The sequence below is a fragment of the Syngnathus typhle genome, linkage group LG10 (genome assembly GCF_033458585.1).
Source record: "Syngnathus typhle isolate RoL2023-S1 ecotype Sweden linkage group LG10, RoL_Styp_1.0, whole genome shotgun sequence".
Lineage (NCBI taxonomy): Eukaryota > Metazoa > Chordata > Actinopteri > Syngnathiformes > Syngnathidae > Syngnathus > Syngnathus typhle.
In genome coordinates this window covers 12,214,782-12,233,203 of record NC_083747.1, presented here as the reverse complement: position 1 = coordinate 12,233,203, position 18,422 = coordinate 12,214,782, and the positions used below count along the sequence as shown (strand labels likewise).

At 47.3% G+C, this 18,422-nt stretch overlaps 2 protein-coding genes across 7 annotated transcripts in view; both read right to left on the bottom strand.

The window, feature by feature from the left end:
* Positions 1-340: 340 nt before the first annotated feature.
* Positions 341-9,979, bottom strand: arnt (aryl hydrocarbon receptor nuclear translocator). 4 transcript variants are annotated; one of them, XM_061288013.1, is made up of 20 exons: positions 9,648-9,979; positions 8,712-8,802; positions 8,591-8,629; positions 8,456-8,503; positions 7,595-7,808; positions 7,200-7,413; positions 7,020-7,122; positions 6,858-6,923; positions 6,679-6,764; positions 6,489-6,565; positions 6,177-6,311; positions 5,992-6,066; positions 5,011-5,162; positions 4,730-4,852; positions 4,089-4,179; positions 3,815-3,996; positions 3,107-3,296; positions 2,722-2,899; positions 2,507-2,640; positions 341-2,414 (listed from the first exon to the last, which is right to left on the bottom strand). In XM_061288013.1, exons 1-20 carry the CDS (start codon positions 9,682-9,684, stop codon positions 2,331-2,333), a joined length of 2,319 nt encoding a protein of 772 aa, XP_061143997.1. In that variant the 5' UTR covers positions 9,685-9,979; the 3' UTR covers positions 341-2,330. The 4 variants fall into 4 exon arrangements, with proteins under 4 accessions (XP_061143997.1, XP_061143998.1, XP_061143999.1 ...); XM_061288014.1 differs by having other exon boundaries at positions 2,722-2,896; positions 9,648-9,978; XM_061288015.1 differs by lacking the exon at positions 4,730-4,852 and having other exon boundaries at positions 9,648-9,978.
* Positions 9,980-10,155: 176 nt separating this feature from the next.
* Positions 10,156-18,422, bottom strand: part of cers2b (ceramide synthase 2b) — a 14,712-nt gene continuing 6,445 nt past the window's right edge. For 2 of the 3 annotated variants that reach the window (XM_061288021.1, XM_061288019.1), the window contains exons 2-11: positions 15,742-15,915; positions 15,370-15,487; positions 15,178-15,296; positions 14,111-14,168; positions 13,901-13,951; positions 13,686-13,778; positions 13,258-13,386; positions 12,999-13,105; positions 12,497-12,650; positions 10,156-11,895 (exon numbers count right to left, since the gene is read on the bottom strand). In XM_061288021.1, coding sequence (XP_061144005.1) covers positions 11,746-11,895; positions 12,497-12,650; positions 12,999-13,105; positions 13,258-13,386; positions 13,686-13,778; positions 13,901-13,951; positions 14,111-14,168; positions 15,178-15,296; positions 15,370-15,487; positions 15,742-15,914 — 1,152 coding nt within the window. In that variant the 5' untranslated portion in view covers position 15,915 and the 3' untranslated portion in view covers positions 10,156-11,745. Of the gene's footprint in view, positions 11,896-12,496; positions 12,651-12,998; positions 13,106-13,257; positions 13,387-13,685; positions 13,779-13,900; positions 13,952-14,110; positions 14,169-15,177; positions 15,297-15,369; positions 15,488-15,741; positions 15,916-17,178; positions 17,197-18,422 lie in introns of those variants that run through there. The other variant, XM_061288020.1, reaches the window with a different exon arrangement.

The following is an 18,422-nucleotide window of genomic DNA, read 5'->3' as shown; positions in this document are numbered from 1 at the left end:
CATTCAAAGATTTAAAAATGAAATATTGAAGTCAAATCAAATATTTAAAAATAAATTTTAAAACAAATGAATGGCAATAAAAATTGCTAACAATATCTCTATTTTTTTAAAGTGAAAACAATTTGAAATGTTGGAATTCACATATGAATTTGATGCACAATTTGTCTTTGCAGGCCACCTAAAATGATGTGGTGGGCCGTATCTGGGCCCCCGGGCCTTGACTTTGACACCTGTGCTTTAGAATGTCCAACCACAGAGTCAGTGGTTATTACTTGCAATTCAAGGCAAAATAAACACCGCCTTTTTTTTTTCACTTTTGGAGAAAAAATATTCTCTGATCTCTCATCAATATATCAATTTAATACAAAAACAAACATTTTGTTCACGTGTTGAACATTTCTTAGACATTTACAGAATATTTATATATTTGTGTCGCTATGAGTGCTAAAAGTTCACATCATTGGAAAACCTCTGCACAGAGAGCAACCAAAAAGACCAAACAAAAAGAAGCTCCTTAAAAAAGGCTTTACTCACTGCGAGTCGTACGGGGTTTACGCACAAACAATGGAGTGTTGTCTTCTTTGAAAAAATGGCCAAATTCCAACACTTAAATTGACCTTTAAATATTTATCACCTCACAACATTGTAATCAAACTACAAAACGATTGTGGTGGCAAAACCTTCAGTCCAGTTTCAATTATTTGTCTCAAACACAAAAACAATTAATAATATATTTTTTACCTCTGTTTTTTCCCCATTTGTATCCTCAGTACCCCGATTAAACCATGACAGATAATACCATTAAGACCAATCAAGCAAACTATGGCAAGTCGGCCAAATCACAAATGACTCAATGATTCCACATCTCCATTCCAGTCAGGACACAAGTAAAGAATGGCTTTAAAAAGACAAAATTCATGTTGGCGGGTTTTTTTTTTGTGTTTTTTTAACTTATTGCTATGTGATGTCTTTTACAACTTTTTTATTTTTTTAACAAAAGGATTACAAAGTGCCCATACGTAGTACAGAGTATTGCAGGGCGATGGAAGAGATTAACGAGCATGTTTGAAACAGACTCTTCACACCGATCGCTCACTCGCTCGCTCGCTCACTCACTCGCGCATTTGATACATAGAATACGCTCGAGTTGTCATATACTCAAAACTACCAGTCTCGGGGGGGGGAAAAAATCCAAACACCTTTTGGCGTGTACAATGGAAGCTCAAATTTACGAGTGCAAACGTTTGGTCACAATATGGCTCACATCTCATCCCGATGCTGCGTGACCTCATTTCAGCCAATGTTGGGGGCTTCCGTCGGAATACAACAAAACGTTAACACGAGGAACACGAGTCGCTCTTAGGCTATCATAATTTTATCTCGCATGAACAAGCCAGCCAAAAGTGTTTTGGTTATTTGGATACAAATTGTTTGTTATTGCATGGAACATAGTTTTGTTTATGCTTTGAAGAGTTTTTGGGGACGGGAACTCAAGTAGTATCGCGTTGGCAAAGCCAAGTTCACTGACATTGCGGACTTATTTGTTGCCTTTCCCTTTTGTGTTACTCATTCCACAAAATTGTTGTTTTCTCTCGATTGTCTGTGAAGTATGTGCAGGTTTTCATTTTCTATTTTTGAACAGATGACGGTTGACTTTAGTCCACTGTACAATATATTAAAAGCAATAATAATTAAAAAAAAGGACTCCTACTCTGCCCAGAGAAAGAATGCGTAGGCGAAGCCATGTGGAAAACAGTACAGAGTATGAATCAAAGTGATGTAGAAGCAGCGCCACCGTCCTGGATTTAAAATCACAGACGTGGGCTTGTGTGTGCGCGTGCAATCATAATAGTTAAAAAAAGCAACACATCACTGCCGTTTCCTGAGAGTTAATTAAAATAAAAAAAAAGATTAGCTCTATGAAGCTTATATGTCCAAAGTTGAAATTCCTGAGAAGAATCAGGACCGTAAAAGAGCGAAAGGCCATTATGTGTGAGCGCGGGTGAGTTGATTCACTTTGTGTCTTTGTTGACTAAGACGTGTTCAGCGGCGAAAAAGGCTGCCATCCCTTGATTCAACTTCCTATCTGCAGCCTATGTTGACTAAGAAATATTCTGTTGAGAAAAGGCTGCCATCCCTTGATTTAACTGCCTACCTGCAGACTGTCCACGGCTCCTTGTTGAGCACTGCGATGGAAGCCGGGCCAAAAGCTAAGGGCTGTTCTCGAGAGCAGGAGACTAAAAATTAACAAAGAGGGGAAGAGAGCCCGTGTGTGCGGGCTTTAGACCAAAACAAAGGGACGTTGGGGGCTGTACGTCTGCCACCTGCAGTCACTCGTGAAATGTGGGGTATATGGGAATATCAAAGTCATCGCTATTGAAGTTGCTGGGCTGGTCCAGCATGGACAACACGTCCTAGATAGAAAAGAAAGAATGAACGAACGAAAAATACATTACGTTTTTTCTTTCAGCCGAGTGGCGCATGTGTGCGTGCTTGGGTGACTCACAGTAAACATGTCTTGCTGGTTGGCTTGCGCGTGAGGCTGCTGCTCGGCATTGCTCTGTGAGTGCTGCTGCTGGCCCTGCCACTGGGGCCACACCGCCTCCGCTGCCCGGGAGGGGAACTGCGACTGAGAAGCATCTGGACAGCGATAATCGGCTACGCGTCAACTTTTCCACTACGTCAAAGTCGAAGAGAGACATATATGTGAAGTCTGCCTACCATAACCGTTTGTGTTGACGCTGGCACGTGCGTTGATTTGTGGGTAGTTTGGGCCGCTGGTTTGACTGGGAGCTGCACCAGTGGGCATCTGACCAAAAGAAGCAGAAGAGCCGCCTCCAAACCCACCCATGGAAGCAAACGGCGGGGACATGGTCTTAGCTGCTTGGGGAGCCACCTGCTGAAAAGGAGGGTGGCAAGTCATTAGCAAGCAATAGGATTGGGTGATTAATTGCTATTCAAGACTAAGTCAGGTGAGAAGCGACAAGGAGGTGCGTTCAAGGACCGCCAACCCAACAGGACATCTCAAACGGACATGGAATGCCGGCACGAACATTTCAGCAAATGGCGGCAAAATACGCAAATACGGGGAGGTGTTTTACTGTACCTGATTCGTGAATAGGGTTCCGGCGACTGCTCCGGGACCGTGCCAGCCTCCTGCCGGTCCTCTGTGGAGGGGGCTGGCGATGTTGGAAGGGGTGACGGGCTGCGGGGCTCCATTCTGCCGGGACAGCTGGGCTAGCATCTGCCCCGCCGAGTGGGCCGGTTGCGGCATCTGCGGCGCCATGCTGACTGGCCTGCACGGTATGCAAGCGGGGGGTTAGGGGAAGATGAATGTGCCTCCAATCCAAGCGCGAGACAGCGCGGCAACATTTACAGCGGGCCGGAGAGCACGGGCAACAATTGAGAGAGGAGCCCGTGAGTTTTGGTCAGGCCGCTTCTGCAACTACTTGAAAGGCAATGCGGTCAAGCCTCTCAAGCTTCCTTGAGGGTTATGTCTTGCCAATGACACTGGCATTTTCCACTCTTGCTGGCTTTGATCAGCTCCATCACAAATAAATGCTAGAGCAAGAGTAGTTAGAGTCCAGCAGGGTGTTGGCCCTTTGCAATTGATACTTCGATATATTTTGTTTGCTTTAAAAAAAATACAAATAAAAAAAGCACCACTTTTATGATGGACAAATGGCTCTAAGACTTAGAGTCTAAGTGCTTCAATTTAAAACTACCATGTCAAAAATAGTGTCTAGGCTACTTATTTACTCAACTGCAGGTTGTGGAAATGTGTTTGTTTGATCACAAGTCATCGACATCCAACCTGTATGCATCGCTGGCATTGAAGTTGTTGACAGGGGGGTAGATTTGGGCTGAGGGCGTTGGAGGGGCGGCCACGCCCTTGCTTTGACCGGGGCCTTGGAAAAGGGACGACGGATACAGGTCGGGCTTCTCCAGGCTCTTGCCGTGGTCCGGCCCAGCCGAAGTCGCCGGCTGCACCTCCACCTGAGGAGGAACAGATCAGAGATGAGCTATGAAAGCACTACACTGATTTGCATCGAACGGGTGAACATTCATGCGAGCGTCCTTGGCCATACCTGCGAGAGCGTTATCGGTCCCGCCTCATACAGGCCGTCACTGGCCCCGCCCCCTTCCAGCTCGGCCTGCTGCTGTTGCTGCTGCAATTGCCTGCAAAAGCACGAGATGAGTGATGTCAAAGCTGCCTTGTTAAAAAGCCACCACACCTGCACCTAGTGAGTGACGAACACACACACATAAAAAACCACCACCGGTCACCATGGCAACACCAAAAAGAGGGAAGGCAGAGTATTAACTACGTTCTAGTGTAGCATATGCTGCTCCCATGCATGACACCTGGAAAAACTTGGTTAGAAGTAGGGCTAGGCAATTTCCATTTTGGCTTCTCGCGATCATGACGACATTACAATCAATGAAAACTGCTTGATGTGCCGGAAGTGTGTAGGAAGACCTACAGACAGATCAAATATGAACACTCATATTTGCCCTAATTTGTGACAAAGTAGTTATAATAATAATGATAATAATAATAATAGCAGTGATCGTGACTTTTTCTACAATGGCCCAGCCCTAGTTAGAAGTAGACTACAATGCATCCATCGAGAACATATTGCCATGCATTATCTCTAACACCAGGAATGCTGTCAGGAAGAAGGAGGAGCCCGTCGTCCAGCGTGAAGATGGTCTGGCCTGCTCTCACCTGGTAGCTACCTGCCCGGGGCTAACAACCACAGGGGGGCTGTTTGAGCCGCTCTGACACAGGGAGGGCGGCAGCAAACCCCCTGGGGAGCGGACGGGTGTGAGAGGGTTCTGAGTAGCGTTTCTATTGGGCCCCCCCAGAGGTGGGATACAGGGAGACAGCGATCAGTGGACAAGAAAGTGCTCGACCAGGGTCTCAGATAAGCATCGACCTTACAAGGGCGATGTTAGTTTCATAGTGTTCATATCGCCGGCGAGAAAGAAGAAACTTGAAAAACTCACTTGACGTTGACATTTGTGCAGATGACGTATTCAATCTCTTCTGAAAACGGGTTCTGGAAGGTGAAGGAGCTGGTTCTCATCCAAATCCATTCTTTCGATTTGGCGCGGAAGCGGAACATCACTGAAAGGACTTGACCCTTCAGCTTCATCACCTGCGGGGACACAGTAAAGTCAAAGTCAAAGTCAGCTTTATTGTCAATCTCTCCACATGTCACAACACACAAAGAGACCGAAATTACGTTTTTCTCTATCCCACGGTGACGAGACACGTAACACGATAGACATACAAGTACGCGACACAATATAAAAACAAGAAGAATTTCTTTAAGTCCCAACAAGAAGCAATCATTTTCACAAATCCGCCATTTTGGACTCAAGCAGCCATTGCGAGTCATCTTACTCATCAGGCTGGTGTCCTTCAAACAAATACATTTGCTCAGATTAGAAGAACATTTCCAAGATCAATGGGCACCACCAAATTGTAAAAGATTTACTTTTTTTTATATTGTGTGAGGGTTGAGCATGCCAGCAACGTTCGATGACTTGGCTAATCAAGTAGAACTAAATCCACGTTAAAATTAGTATGATTCAGAGACGCCACAGTTGTCTTTTCATTCCTTACAGTGTAAGCAAACGCGCACATGCAACACAACACATGTTACTGAGACAAAGTGTGTCTGCCCCGTCGCCTGCTGCAAACATTCATGCACGCCCCACTACATCGCTGGGTCCAGTTTCACACACGTGACCTTTAACAAATCATGGTGAAGGGCAGAGGCTAGTTACTCATGCGCATTAGGAAAACTCAACCTCGGCAGTCAGGCCACAACTAGACAAGCACAGGAAAAAGTCGAAATATTGTGCTTGGGCCTTCCTGCGTAGAGTTTGGATTCTTGCCCATGCCAAAAACAAGCCTGTTTTTACGTGGTAGAGGACCGGCGCCACTCGAACTGCACAGCTGTTTCAATTTTTATTCTATACCTGTTGAAAGCTGTCCCGGAGCAAGCCCTGGTCCTCGGGATGGGCAAGTTCAAGAATATTCTTTCCCAACAGCTCCTAAAAGACACGACCGCTATAAAATTAACTATATTAAAAAACAAACCAAAAAGGAACACAACATATGAGCTCACACTAGCTGCTCATCCAAAAAAAAAAGTGTTGGGCACCTGTGGCTGGTAGCTGACGGCCGCCACGCATCGGTGGTCGACAAAGGTGAAAATGCCCTGGCAGTTATGGCGCGAGATGAACTCCACCGGAACGCTGATGCTGTTGACATCCGAGTCACCTGGACAGCAAGTCACCTGGGGCAGCCGTCGCATTGCAAAAACAAATACAAAAACTAGTCAAAGTGCACAAATGTCAGCAAGTCTGGAGTGTGGCCATCAGGTCGTATCTTGCGCTGGCTACACGTGTCCATCGCCATCACACACAATCGAGCAGAGTAGATTATGAATTGGATCGAAAGCGGCGATTCAAACCTGCAGTCTGCCGATGGCAACGAGACAGTAGCGACTCCCCTGAGCGTTGTCCGCTTGGTTGTCTGATAAGGAGACACCTACAAGGAAAACAAAAAGCAACGGCGTTGAATGTACAAAGCATCAAGGAAGCATTGCGAGGCTTCGTCCAAAGTGGATCCCACACGTCAGGTTAGCGGCCACAACGTTTTACCTGCGGGCGGCCAGGATTTGATGTATCCTGTACAGTGGACCACCACATACTGCGGCTCTCCCTCCTTTGCAACACCCAAACCGTTCCTAATTTGAAGCAGCGGGAAAAGGATTAACTGCGACGCACACATACGGGACCGCTTCAAGTTGGCACGGTGCCACAGTGGCGCTTAGGATCACCTGTTTCTATTCCTAAGGAAGTTGAGTCTGTTCATAGACACTGGTTCCACCGGACACGAGCCACACCTGCAATGCGAAGCAAAGTAAAGAGATGCCGGCCGCATTCGGGGATAGCAATGTGAAGAGATGCCAGCCGCATTCGGGGGCAGCTCTCGCTCGCACCTCATTCGGCATATGAACGAGCGGCGGGCTCCCATCGTCATCCTGGCCGAGGACTGCTGGCTCTCCTTCTTCACCGTTCCTGTTTTCAAGTCCAACATCCTTCCTTTGAAGGAGAGAAACCCAAGGGGGTGAGCGCCGTCGACGGCTTCAAGGAGAAAATCGCTGTCTCGCTCGGGCTACCCGTGTTGTTGTTCTCCACCGTGGACAGCTGCTCCCTCAGCTTCTCCGTGTCATCGGGATGCAGCTGGTCATAGAGCGATGAGCCCAGCCAGTCGGATTGTGACTGGTTGAGGACGGGCGTCAACGAGTCCGACACGTAAACGATGCGACCGCTCTCGCACGACACCACGAACAGAAAGCCGTCAGCCGCCTCCAGGATGAGATGCTTCAGCTCCTGCGCTCAAAGGGCATTGAGGTATACGTTAGAAGACAAGTCAAGCACGGCTGGTCCGAAACTTACATAAACCCCTGAAAGGTCTCCGGCGGGTGATCGGTTCAAAGCAACCTTCCCAATTTTTAGCTATTAAAAGCTCGCGTGGCGCACAATCGCCTTGCCAAAGGAGTCCTCTCCTCACCTGGTCGGTGAGAAAGGAGGGCTTGTAGGAGCCGTCCGGGTTGGTGTTGCCACTGCCTCTCAGCGACTTCATGTGTGACACGGCCATGCGCAGGATGGTGAGCTTGTCGGGCTTGCGCGCCAGCGCGCTGCAGGTAGGCACCATGTCCGACAGCTCCGTGATATAGGCCGTCATCTTATTCCGCCGCCGCCGCTCGATCTCGCTGTGGTTCTCCCTGAGGCGGACGGGAGGCGGAGCCGGACGGGCAACGAGGGGAAGAGTTTAGCGTTAATGTCGCAATGTGACGGCGGCGCAGCTGTGAGGAAGAGGTGGCAATGGGATGAAGAAATAAATTGTGATTTGCCCAAAAAGAAAAAGAAAAGGACAATGAAAAAGCGGGAGTGCTCTTTCAAGGCCATATGTATGTGTGAGAACAGAGAGCAAGTGCGGGCAAAGACAGAAAGAAAGAGCCTGAGGAGGGAAAGAAAGACAAAAGGGAGGGGATTAGCAGGGTGAAAGCAAGTGTGCTTGTTAGTGAGCACTAACAAAGAAGCGAGTGGCCGCCAGCTGTTGGTAAAGATGCACAACGTTGACAGATGTGAGTCCCGCCAAGATGGCCGACGAGGACGCGACTTAAGTCATCGGCACATTCAAGAGGGACAAGCTGGTGAGCGGCAGGAGTGGCCTGCCTTCCAACCTACCAAACCTCCCATCCCAAAAAAAACCCACATTCCAGAGGAACCTCCAACATGGGGTCAACGACAGACGTGGGACTAACACCATCAATCAAAAGGGGAAAGACAAAAGGAAGAGAACGAAGAGCGAGGACGGCTCGTGCTGACAACAAGAAGAAAACAAGTGCCCATTGTCCAACGGGCCTACCTCGCGAAGCGCTCTTTGTCGTTGGAGCCACCCGTGTCATCGTCGCACCTGATAACACAGAGATGGCGCAGACAGCCGTCAGACGGCAGCTGTCGCCAAGGTGACGCAATGCAGGAAATGATAAGACTCCAATACCTGAACAACTTGTTTCCTTCGTCGTCATCAAAATCGGGCCTGCAATCCAAGCAGGAAACACAATTTGCTAATTACAAGTATCAAAACGGAATGCACAGGGTAATGCTGAGTACAGTCTTACGCTGCTCGTCTCTTGCTGCTTTTTGGTATGACGGCCCCGCCGCTCGCTTGGGCCCCGCTGGCCCCCATGCCCAGATCTGCCTCAGCTAAATCTAGGAACAGACGACAGGTCAATCTCAACTGGGCCTCGCTTCTGCTTAACCAGACAAGGAGAAAAACTGACTCCTTTCTATAAATTGTAAAGATAGTTTATGGGCACACAGTAATTTATTGCTAAAAATTAATGAGAACAGTGTTGCATTATTCACATACAAGTGCACACAGACATACAGTCAAGTTGATAAATATCGGGACACAATTCTCATCTTTTGTGCTCTGCTCAAATGAGCAGCCCACTGGGCTCACTTCAAAAATTACGGGTCACATGAACAAACTGCTGCCGTTCCTAAAAATGACATCACTGTATGGTCTTTATCTAAATAAAATTTTGATAATCAAGAACACACTCTATGAACACAAGGCATAGTAGTGCATTTACATTTGAGGTAGTTATTAAAAATGCTTGTTAATCTACACTGTCCGCTATTGAGAAACAAATCAAATCAAACATAAGCTTCAATCGACAAGCTATCAACGGCACAACTTATGTTTGAGCAATTCTGGGGAAGAAACCCCCGGTTGCCTCGATTAAAGCTGTGTGGGTTTCTATGATGACAATATACAAGGACAGATATCAAAAGCATACTTTGGCAAGCACATTTGCATTTGTTATTTTGAGGGCATGATAAAAATGAATAGGGAAATTGTGCAAGTAGGCTTTCTGACTTGTGCAACTCGCCTTCTGCTATCAGCATTAGCTTAGCTACGAGGCTAGCTTAGGCACCGCTTTTGCAAAGTGTCCCACTCGACTATTGGGTACAAAACGCTTAGTAAACAACAAACAGCAATGCGCGTCCATGTCGCTAGAATATCTAGGTGACTTTTTGTGGCACTTTACCTTGGTTTGAAGATGACATGTCCGTGTGGAATAACATAAACAAACTACTTCGGGGGGAAAAAATGGACCCAAATCCCCCGTTCCTCCCTCCCACCCAAAAGCGAGAAGCTAACTCACACTGCGGCCAAGTTGTCACTGGCACGTCACTAATGTGCGCTGTAACAAGTCCGAGCCATGCCGAACGCGGTTCCAGATAGCCCTCGAAGGCAAGAAAAAGCAAACGCCCGCGCTCGTATAGAGGCGTTTGACCGTTTTGTGTCGGCTTTCAACAGCACTCAGGCTTCAAGATGGCGCCCCTACCTTAGCCAGCGACAGCTACAAGCAGTGTTTTGTTTTCCGCTCCTCCCATTGGATGCCAGGCCAGCGGATACATATGACGTCACAGGTTGGGAAATCCGCGCTAATTCCACCCATGGAATTTATTAAATCAGATTTGCAACAGCAAAAAAAAAAGTTCAGCATCATCTTAAGGTGTGATTTGCTTCAATATGAAAGACTACAAGACGTATAAGATTCATGATCTGTGATTAATGATCTTTTCCTTTTATTATTAATAATACTTGGGCATCATTTAACAAAAAATAAGAACAATCTAACCCGGGGCCAGCTGCTGCTTCTGCGTCACTGGGGCAAGAAGAAAGCTTGCTGGTTGGTTGGTCGTGGTTAGTTGGAAAAAAGAAGAAATGGTAGGTGGCGGTGGAATGAGGGATTTGCGGAGGAGGAAAGTGAGTGATGAGGGAGGACATGCTGCTTGTGATGTGTGTGTGAGAGAGGGAAGTGGAGACAGAGAGGAAGGCGAGAGGAAAGGGAATGTCCCAGAAACGACAAATAAGGCACTTGACATACAAGAGATAGACAGAGAGAGCTGGGGGGGGGGGGGGGGTTGAGAGAGAGAGAGAGAGAGAGAGAGAGAGAGAGAGAGAGAGAGAGAGAGAGAGAGAGAGAGAGAGAGAGAGAGAGAGAGAGAGAGAGAGAGAGAGAGAGAGAGAGAGAGATAAAAGCATAACAAAACATGGCTTTGTGATAATGACCTCCTGGCACCGTCAAATATCACACTTCAACACTTTCCACATACAAAAGTTTGGCCTGGGTTCTTCAACATCACCCCAGCACCTTGGCAGTTGCCTCTGCCATGAGGAAGGATTCACTCATTTCGGTCAACGAGGGACGAAAAAAATCAAAGACAGAAAAACATTCAAAGCTGCAGTTGGGATAACAAGATCGATTTCAAACAGCGCTTGAGTGACATACGGTCCCTCCACAAATAGTGGCCACTACTCAACTACAGATGGGTAGAGGCAGAGATATGAACGTGGGTAGACACGACACAGCCCTTCTCTGCAGATCGAGATGTACGTGGAAATATTGAAAAAATGTACTTCAAAGATTAACTTGAGGGAGGCATTGGTTTGGCATAAGTGGACGAAGGAGCCACTAGCCGGGCAATTAACGGAGGGCTAGCCACTATTTGAGGAAATATGCTATGATTCAGAAATCATTTCCTGCCTGCTGCTTCATGAGATTGGAAGTGAAGGAAAGTCCCCAACGCTCGTCAGAAAATGTGAGGCACATGGTTGAAGAATACAACAGAACCCAAACAAGAGGAAGCGCCGGCTTGTGCAAAGGCATCGCAATTGCTACTTGCATAGACACAATTGAGGAAAATAAATGCCCAGTCCTGCCCTTTTATGAAAGGGATGCTCCGTTTGTTCACTTGTCATCCAAGCATAAAGCCAAAACAATTAAAGCATCGAGGTTTACAATAGCGTTTGTATTTCTTTTGAAATAAGCCGTTATCGGGCTGTAAGGCACACGCAGTAGGGGTGAGGAAAGCTACGCGGGACGTGGCGTGCTCACTCCCCTCCTCTCCAGTTTCTTCCCCGTCGGCGGCGAGAATGCGTGCGTCCACGAGCAAGCACGAGTGAGCGAGACATGCCGCTTCCCGCCGTCTTCGTTTGGCTTTGTACAAATGAAGGTGTGTGTGTTGTCGTGCTGTGCAAAAGTAACAGTGTCAAATCTCCCTCTTTGTCACTGTATGCTTTCGACTCCCGCCGCCACCGCCAAACGAGTCCTTGCGGTGTCGCGCACGTCCTTGCCGTCATTCCACCTTGCTGTGGTTGTTGTTGTGCACCGCGTAGCCGTTCTGCAGCGGTCCATTTGCCTTTGAGACCTTTTTAGCGTCGTCCTCGTCCTCCTCCCCGGATTCGTCCGTCTCATCCTTGTCGCTGCGCTCGTCGTCCACTTTTTCCTGCAAGCCGAGAAGAAAGCAATTGTGTGCATGCATGTGATCCTCCCGTGCTTACGCGACTTTACACATGGAGACAAGTTCACTTCACTGCCATTGTTAACATTTAAAAAAAAAGCAGCTGAAAAGCAAAAATAAATGTCTTCTTAATTTGACGCACCGCAGAGAAAAGTAACAATGGTTAAGAACGTTTTGATTCAAATTCGGTTCTTACGGTCGCGATTCGATTCCATATTGATTTGAATGCTTTGGTGTTGATTCCATAAAAAGTAGAAATACAGAAAAATATGTGTAGATCGTAAAGCTGTCTAAACACTGACAAAGTAAAGCCCCCAACAAAAGATGTAAAGCCTACACCGCCCCACGGTGGCCAGGAGCTGATTCACTGAGGAATATGGGAGGGGAATTTTGCGATTCATCGATTAATCTACAACAACAAACAACCCTGCGCAATTTGAATGAAAAATAAAGTACATGAAACAAATCTTCAAATCCGAGCAAAGTCAATCAGCTTTCTTTCTGCTTCCAACATGAACCCACACATCTGCACACTGTGACAACCAGGCGCTCTAAAGTGGCCATTTTGGGATGTAGGCCTTCTTACGTTGTTGGTGAGGAAGCGGATGGCAATCCGTATGATGAGGATGGCCCAGAAGATGTGAAGACACTGCAGCACCATGAGAAGTCCATTGAAGAAGTAGTAACCAAAGAAGGGCTGGTAGATGGTCACTGGATACACCCAAGTGCAGTAGATGATCCTGCACAGGATTAAAACATTTAGAGAAGACTTCCCATATGTTCACAGTAACCGCTTGGCGCACAGCTCATGTAAATATAGCGTAGCTAGCCACCGCGGACTCCAGTATCTCTCGCTTAGAGGATCCTACTCGCGATGCTAACCTTTAGCGTGTTAGCATTAAGTAGGTCATTCTTAGGGCATTCTTGTTTGGGTGTTTTAAAGAAGCAAGGTGTCCATGGAATAATCCTTGAGCCGGGTCGCTCACGATGAGGCAAGGACAGGTGCCACTGTTAATCATTTCAGGATGCATTGCTTTTTGCAAGTTGAAAAATGTCTTTCAAATTTGGCGTGCAATTACAAACAGTACCGGAAGGGGAAGATGACGAGGCGAGTGACGATGAAGACCGCGGCGAATACGATGAAGATGTAGTTGCAAGCATTTCGCCAGCCAGCATAGTTGAACATCTTGGCAGACTGTAAAGAGAGAGAATGGAAAACAGTGAAGCTTCTCTCCACCAGGGGGCAGTGTGGCGTTCGTGTTTCTGTCACTGTCTGCAGTTTCGCAGCTGAACTTCACCTAACGGACATGGCAAGTGTTGGATTGCAAAACCGCAAATTGTGTTTACCTCGAGAAGGTAATCAGAGGAGTCGTGCACCAGCATGATGAGCGTTCCAGCGCGGATGTAGTTGACGCACCACGAGAAGCTGATGAGGAGGATGGTGGCCACATGGTGGACAATCTGCTCCTTAAAGTCCTAAAAGAGAACAGCAGCACCGAGGAGAAACGATTGACCCCTCTGCTGGCTTCAAACCTGTTTTGTGCCTCTTTGGCAGGATTTGTACGCACATTGAGCAAAGTCCAAACAAGCGCACGCGGACGTTTTGGGTCTCATGCACACGTGGGACAGCAGTCCAATGTCCACCCGCACATGCCAGATTCCAAAAGCGATCACACGGAGAGAAGGCAGAATGATTTTGCCTGTTTTGTCCGTACCCCCACCCCCGCCCCATAAGACTGTGTGTTGATTCTGATTCCATTTTTCAATCGGCTTACTTTGCGTTTGACATCGGAGGCCACGCTGAAGAGCAGCGAGGCGTAGAAACCCAGTTCGATCATGTAGTACCAGTACTGAGACGGCAGCAGAGTCTAAGGAAGGCAAACAAAACAACATCATTTTCTTTATCAACGAGTCCTTGGCAAACTCATATGGAATGGAATGGAATGGAATGGAATGCCGCATCATCCTAATGCGTTTTCGGCAAACGTACCAGCACAGGAAAGCCTTGCCACATCTCCTGCACGTCATACAGCCAGGGTTTCTGCAAGAAGGATGGGACATGTCAGTGACAAATACATTGACTGTCGCAGCACAGGGACTAGTCCAACTGTCACCCCCACCCCCACCACCAAAACTCCCCCAAACCAGCAGTCAAACTTGGATGTCAGAAATAGGGGTGGCAAATGCGGGTCATACTCACGTCGATGAGGGCGGCCAGGCCAGCGATGAAAGCAAGGAGGTAAAAGGTAAATCTCCAACTGCAAGAGAAGACACACACATACACATACACGCACACGCACACACACACACACACACACCCACACACACACACAGGGTTTTGGCTCAGTCAATGGGGAGAGCGAGTAGATGCACTTCCTCAAGCGTACCATTTTTTAAGCAATCCAAATGGCAAATATGGCAATCAACGGTCAAGTCAGCAACCACAACATAGTTAGCAGATCAGTTACTCTCGCTCCGTGTATTTGGAGTCGGTGCCAAGTTGTCAGTCTTTGCACCTTTTCAATAGCTATCATCTTAAAAAGCAAACAGCCAAATTCACTTTACAACGTGCGGATGTCCCGCTGTGTCTTTTGGTGTGACAGGTGGCCCAAACAGATGAAAAGACGCCATGGGTCCGACAACACCCAGCCACGCACGAGAAGGGCGAGCTGGGCCCAATGGACAGAAAGAATGTGGACAAAAAACACACACAATGCTGCTTGCTGTGAGTGTGCGTCGCACAATGGTTGGATTGACACGAGTTCCAACTCACGAAGCTAAAGACACAAGTGCGGGTGACCGACACGCGGTCACATGGATTATCATGGATCAGCGTCACAGCTTCCCATATCCTGTCAGAAACACTCCTGGAATAATCTCACGAAAGATGATCTGATCTTATTCGTGATGTGTCCATCTGCAGCGATTGCGAGGTAAAGTGGCTCTCCAAACTTAGCGAAGAGGGACCAAGGCCGACCCAAAAAAACAAAACAATTTTCCTAATGGGAAGTTTTCAGTCATGCTCACACACCAACATGTACAGCAGTGGCGATTGAGTTACTGCGGCGGGTCATGTGCTAATGATTGTGTGCGACGGGGCAAAAGGTCCACGGAGGCTTTGTAGCATGTGCAGGCTAAAAAAAGTGCGCTACTTTTGCCCACAGAAATGTGCTCATCGAGTCAGGAGTGACACATGGATGGCAGCTGTGTGGAGCGCCGCTCTGGGCAACGTGACGGAGTGTCGCACGCTACGCATTCGTTGCTTACCTGGCCTCTCGGAACTTTTTCAGCAAACTGGGCCTGTCCTGATTCCTCCGTCTCCGAAACCATCGTTGCACTTGCCTTTCCGAGAAGCCCGTCTGCTTACAAAGACCCGTCATGGAAAGCTGCAATTGCGCAAAGAGGCACGTCATTCACCCGGGGAGGCCGACCTCACTCGATGGCTTTTTGGATATTTACCTGTGTGGGGTTTTTGCTAACTTTGCAGTAGTAGGACTCCAGTGCGGGGTTAGGGGGTACCCTGAGCCGTATCGTCTCTTTTACCCCGAGTAAAGAGGCCAGGGGCGTTGCCACTGTTCTGCACAACAAACAAATACAAAAATAAAATAAACAAAATAAATAAATACAATAAAATAAACAAATAAATAAATACAAAAAAAAAAAAAAACTCCTTTTTAATTAAGCCGGGCACAGGGAGTGAACATTAGGAGCATGTTTTGGAGTCAAGAGCTAAAGAATTGCCAATAAATGTTGAGAATCACGTGATTTGATGAGCTTGGTGAACGATGATGACAAAGACACGGACAAGCAGGCACAGGCACACAAACGGACCTTTCAAAGACCTGACGGACGATTAGGAATAAGAGGGCGACGGGCAGGGCCACCCACAAATCGGTGGCTTTGGCGTACACACGTCCGTCACGGTCCTCCAGGTCGGCCCAGCCCAGCCCTTCTGGAAACCACAGCCGCTCTTGCCAGAACCAGGCGCTGAGCTCGGACAGCATCCTAAAACACAAGAAGCATCAAAGTGAAGAAAGACGGGACAGGCACGCACGTTGCGCAACCCAGCCCAAAGAGTCACAGCGCTCCACCCTAAATGTGAATGCACACGTGCATTCCACGGGCCGGGCCGGACATGAGGCACAGCTGGTACCGTGTCGTTTCGAGGATTGTGAATGTGGGCGGCTGCATTTGGCTGATGCGTAAAGCAGAGGCCGAGCCTGCGGAGGCCCACGAGAGGGGACGTGACTCAGAGCCACTGCGAGTTTACATTCATACTTTCCTACAGCACCCAAGGCAGACATGTTTGAGGGAGTGGCGGCCAGCGTGAAAGGGGAAACGGCGTGCGAGCCATTACTCATCATGCGCGCACGGCGGCGGCCCTCCGTACTCGGGAGTGCAACGCTAGAGCTGTTCCCAGCCACCGCATCTGTAAATACTAAAGAGCTTTAAGCATTTTTATCTCCACCAGAAATCAGATCAGTCGCATTCCCTCGACAACCTTGGAAGCACGCAGCTTTGATTCTTTTTCAGATTACAGCGGGGCTATCTTAAACACTTTTTCTACGCTTGAGCTAAAAACTTAGTATTTGTGTTATATGTGAATCATATTTTGTGATGTTGCTCACTTGATGGGTTTAAAACTATCCAATAGCTCCTGTTAGGCCTCAGAGCCCTTAATTATGGTGTCCCTCAAGCTGCAGTACTGGGGCCACTACGATTCTCTCGATGCTCATCGCGTGTGACCTCAGACTGTTAGTTTTGTCGACATTTTCTCATGTCATCATGTAGACATTATCCAACAAGTACTATCCCACCAGACGCAGTGTGCACTGGGGTTGGGTGGAGCAAAATATGCTCAAGTGAAATTTACTGTCAAGCAAGATTTAACGTTTCCGTGTGAGAATCTATAGAGGAATTTTTGTTTCAAAAGACGGCTGAGGACAAATGCCAAAACTCCTTGTGTTTCTACAAACTGGTTTTAATTATGGAAGACTTTAAATTATAGATAGCGTTCAAGAGCTTTCAAAAATTGACATGATTTAAAGATGAAACGGGAGAACAAGCTTCTTTGACAGTGACGTATTGTAACACTGTGCTTTTTTCTTTTACATCAATTTTCCAAAGCGTTTGTTCTCATTTCCGGTCTGCATTCTCTCCTTTTATTTATCAATTATTGAGTTCAATTCAATGGGAAAATGGTTGGCATAAGTATTTCATTTTATTCTGCATCTTTTCTCTATATGTTTTCTAATCTTCAGTTTTTACCTTCCTCTAACCGTCTCCCCTCGTCAATCTTGAAGGTATGACAACATGAGGATTCTTTAACAGCGTCATGTGACACCATCGCGTATGCTGCCGTCTATTTTTTCACTTTGAGACACGTTAGTCACTCGTGCGGCAGACGAGGTGATGGTGCAAGGTCCCGTAGCACTCAAGCAGAAATCTAAGCCAGAGCAGATAAGAAAATTACTTTCCGCGCACAAATCAGGCAAAAGAGTCCAAAGGGTAAGAACAGGCACGTTTACAAACACACATAATAATTGGCTTGTACGGTGGAGCTGCAATGTTGGAGGGAATTTCCGAATCAAGGCGATATATTTTGGTTTATGTGCTGAGATCATCTGTTGATTTCAGCATATTCACCCCCCCCCCCATAACATTCCATTGGTGGAGCGGATCATATGAGCAGGCTCTGACCATTTCAAAGGCCCAATGACAGAAGGGGATGCCTCTGGCAGGGCAGGGTGACAGGAAGTCGTGTCTCTCCTCTCTTCCTCACCACGATGCAGCCTTCTAAAGACGTGCTTGACTCAAAAGAAGGACTGACAACTGACAACAAGTTCTTCTCAAATCAATAAACCCAAAACCTAAGTCTCCAATGGTAAACCCTCTCAGTTTTAAGTAATCAGACCGGACCGGGACCTGGCAAATTGTTTTCCCGAATGCAGTTTTTCACAGCGACACCACCCAAGCCTGAATGCGCCCATTGTGGTCCGAAGTGGCCGTCGGGGAGGCTGGCATGCTTCTCGCTCACAATTCATTGGGTAGCGCTAACTCGGATCAGGCCTCCGAGTGGCAAACCAATCGTGGGAATTTTCGACATTCCAAAGAGGCTGACAGCCGTCGGAAGACGCGCCCGTCGGGCAAAGACGGTAAAAGAGTCGGTATTTGATGAGCTGTTACGCAAATGTTGTCCATAAAGTAAGTAGCGATCACAACAAAGTCAACTTGAGTAACTTTCACACTGATTTGTGACCTGATGAATTATATATGAGGGGATTAAATCAGATACTAGCAGATAGAGGAGAAACACCCCGTTCAGAGGACATGGGGTCACACTTGACTTTGACCCTACATTGCTAACAAATCAATCGTTGTTGGAAATAACAGAAAAGTATTTCACTTATCTGTGTGAAAAGTGGTGACAACGTGTGAAAAGCAGTTTGTGTATTTATAGTAGCCCTCGAGGACCATTTGCCCAAGGTACTGTATGCACTTTTAAGGACCAG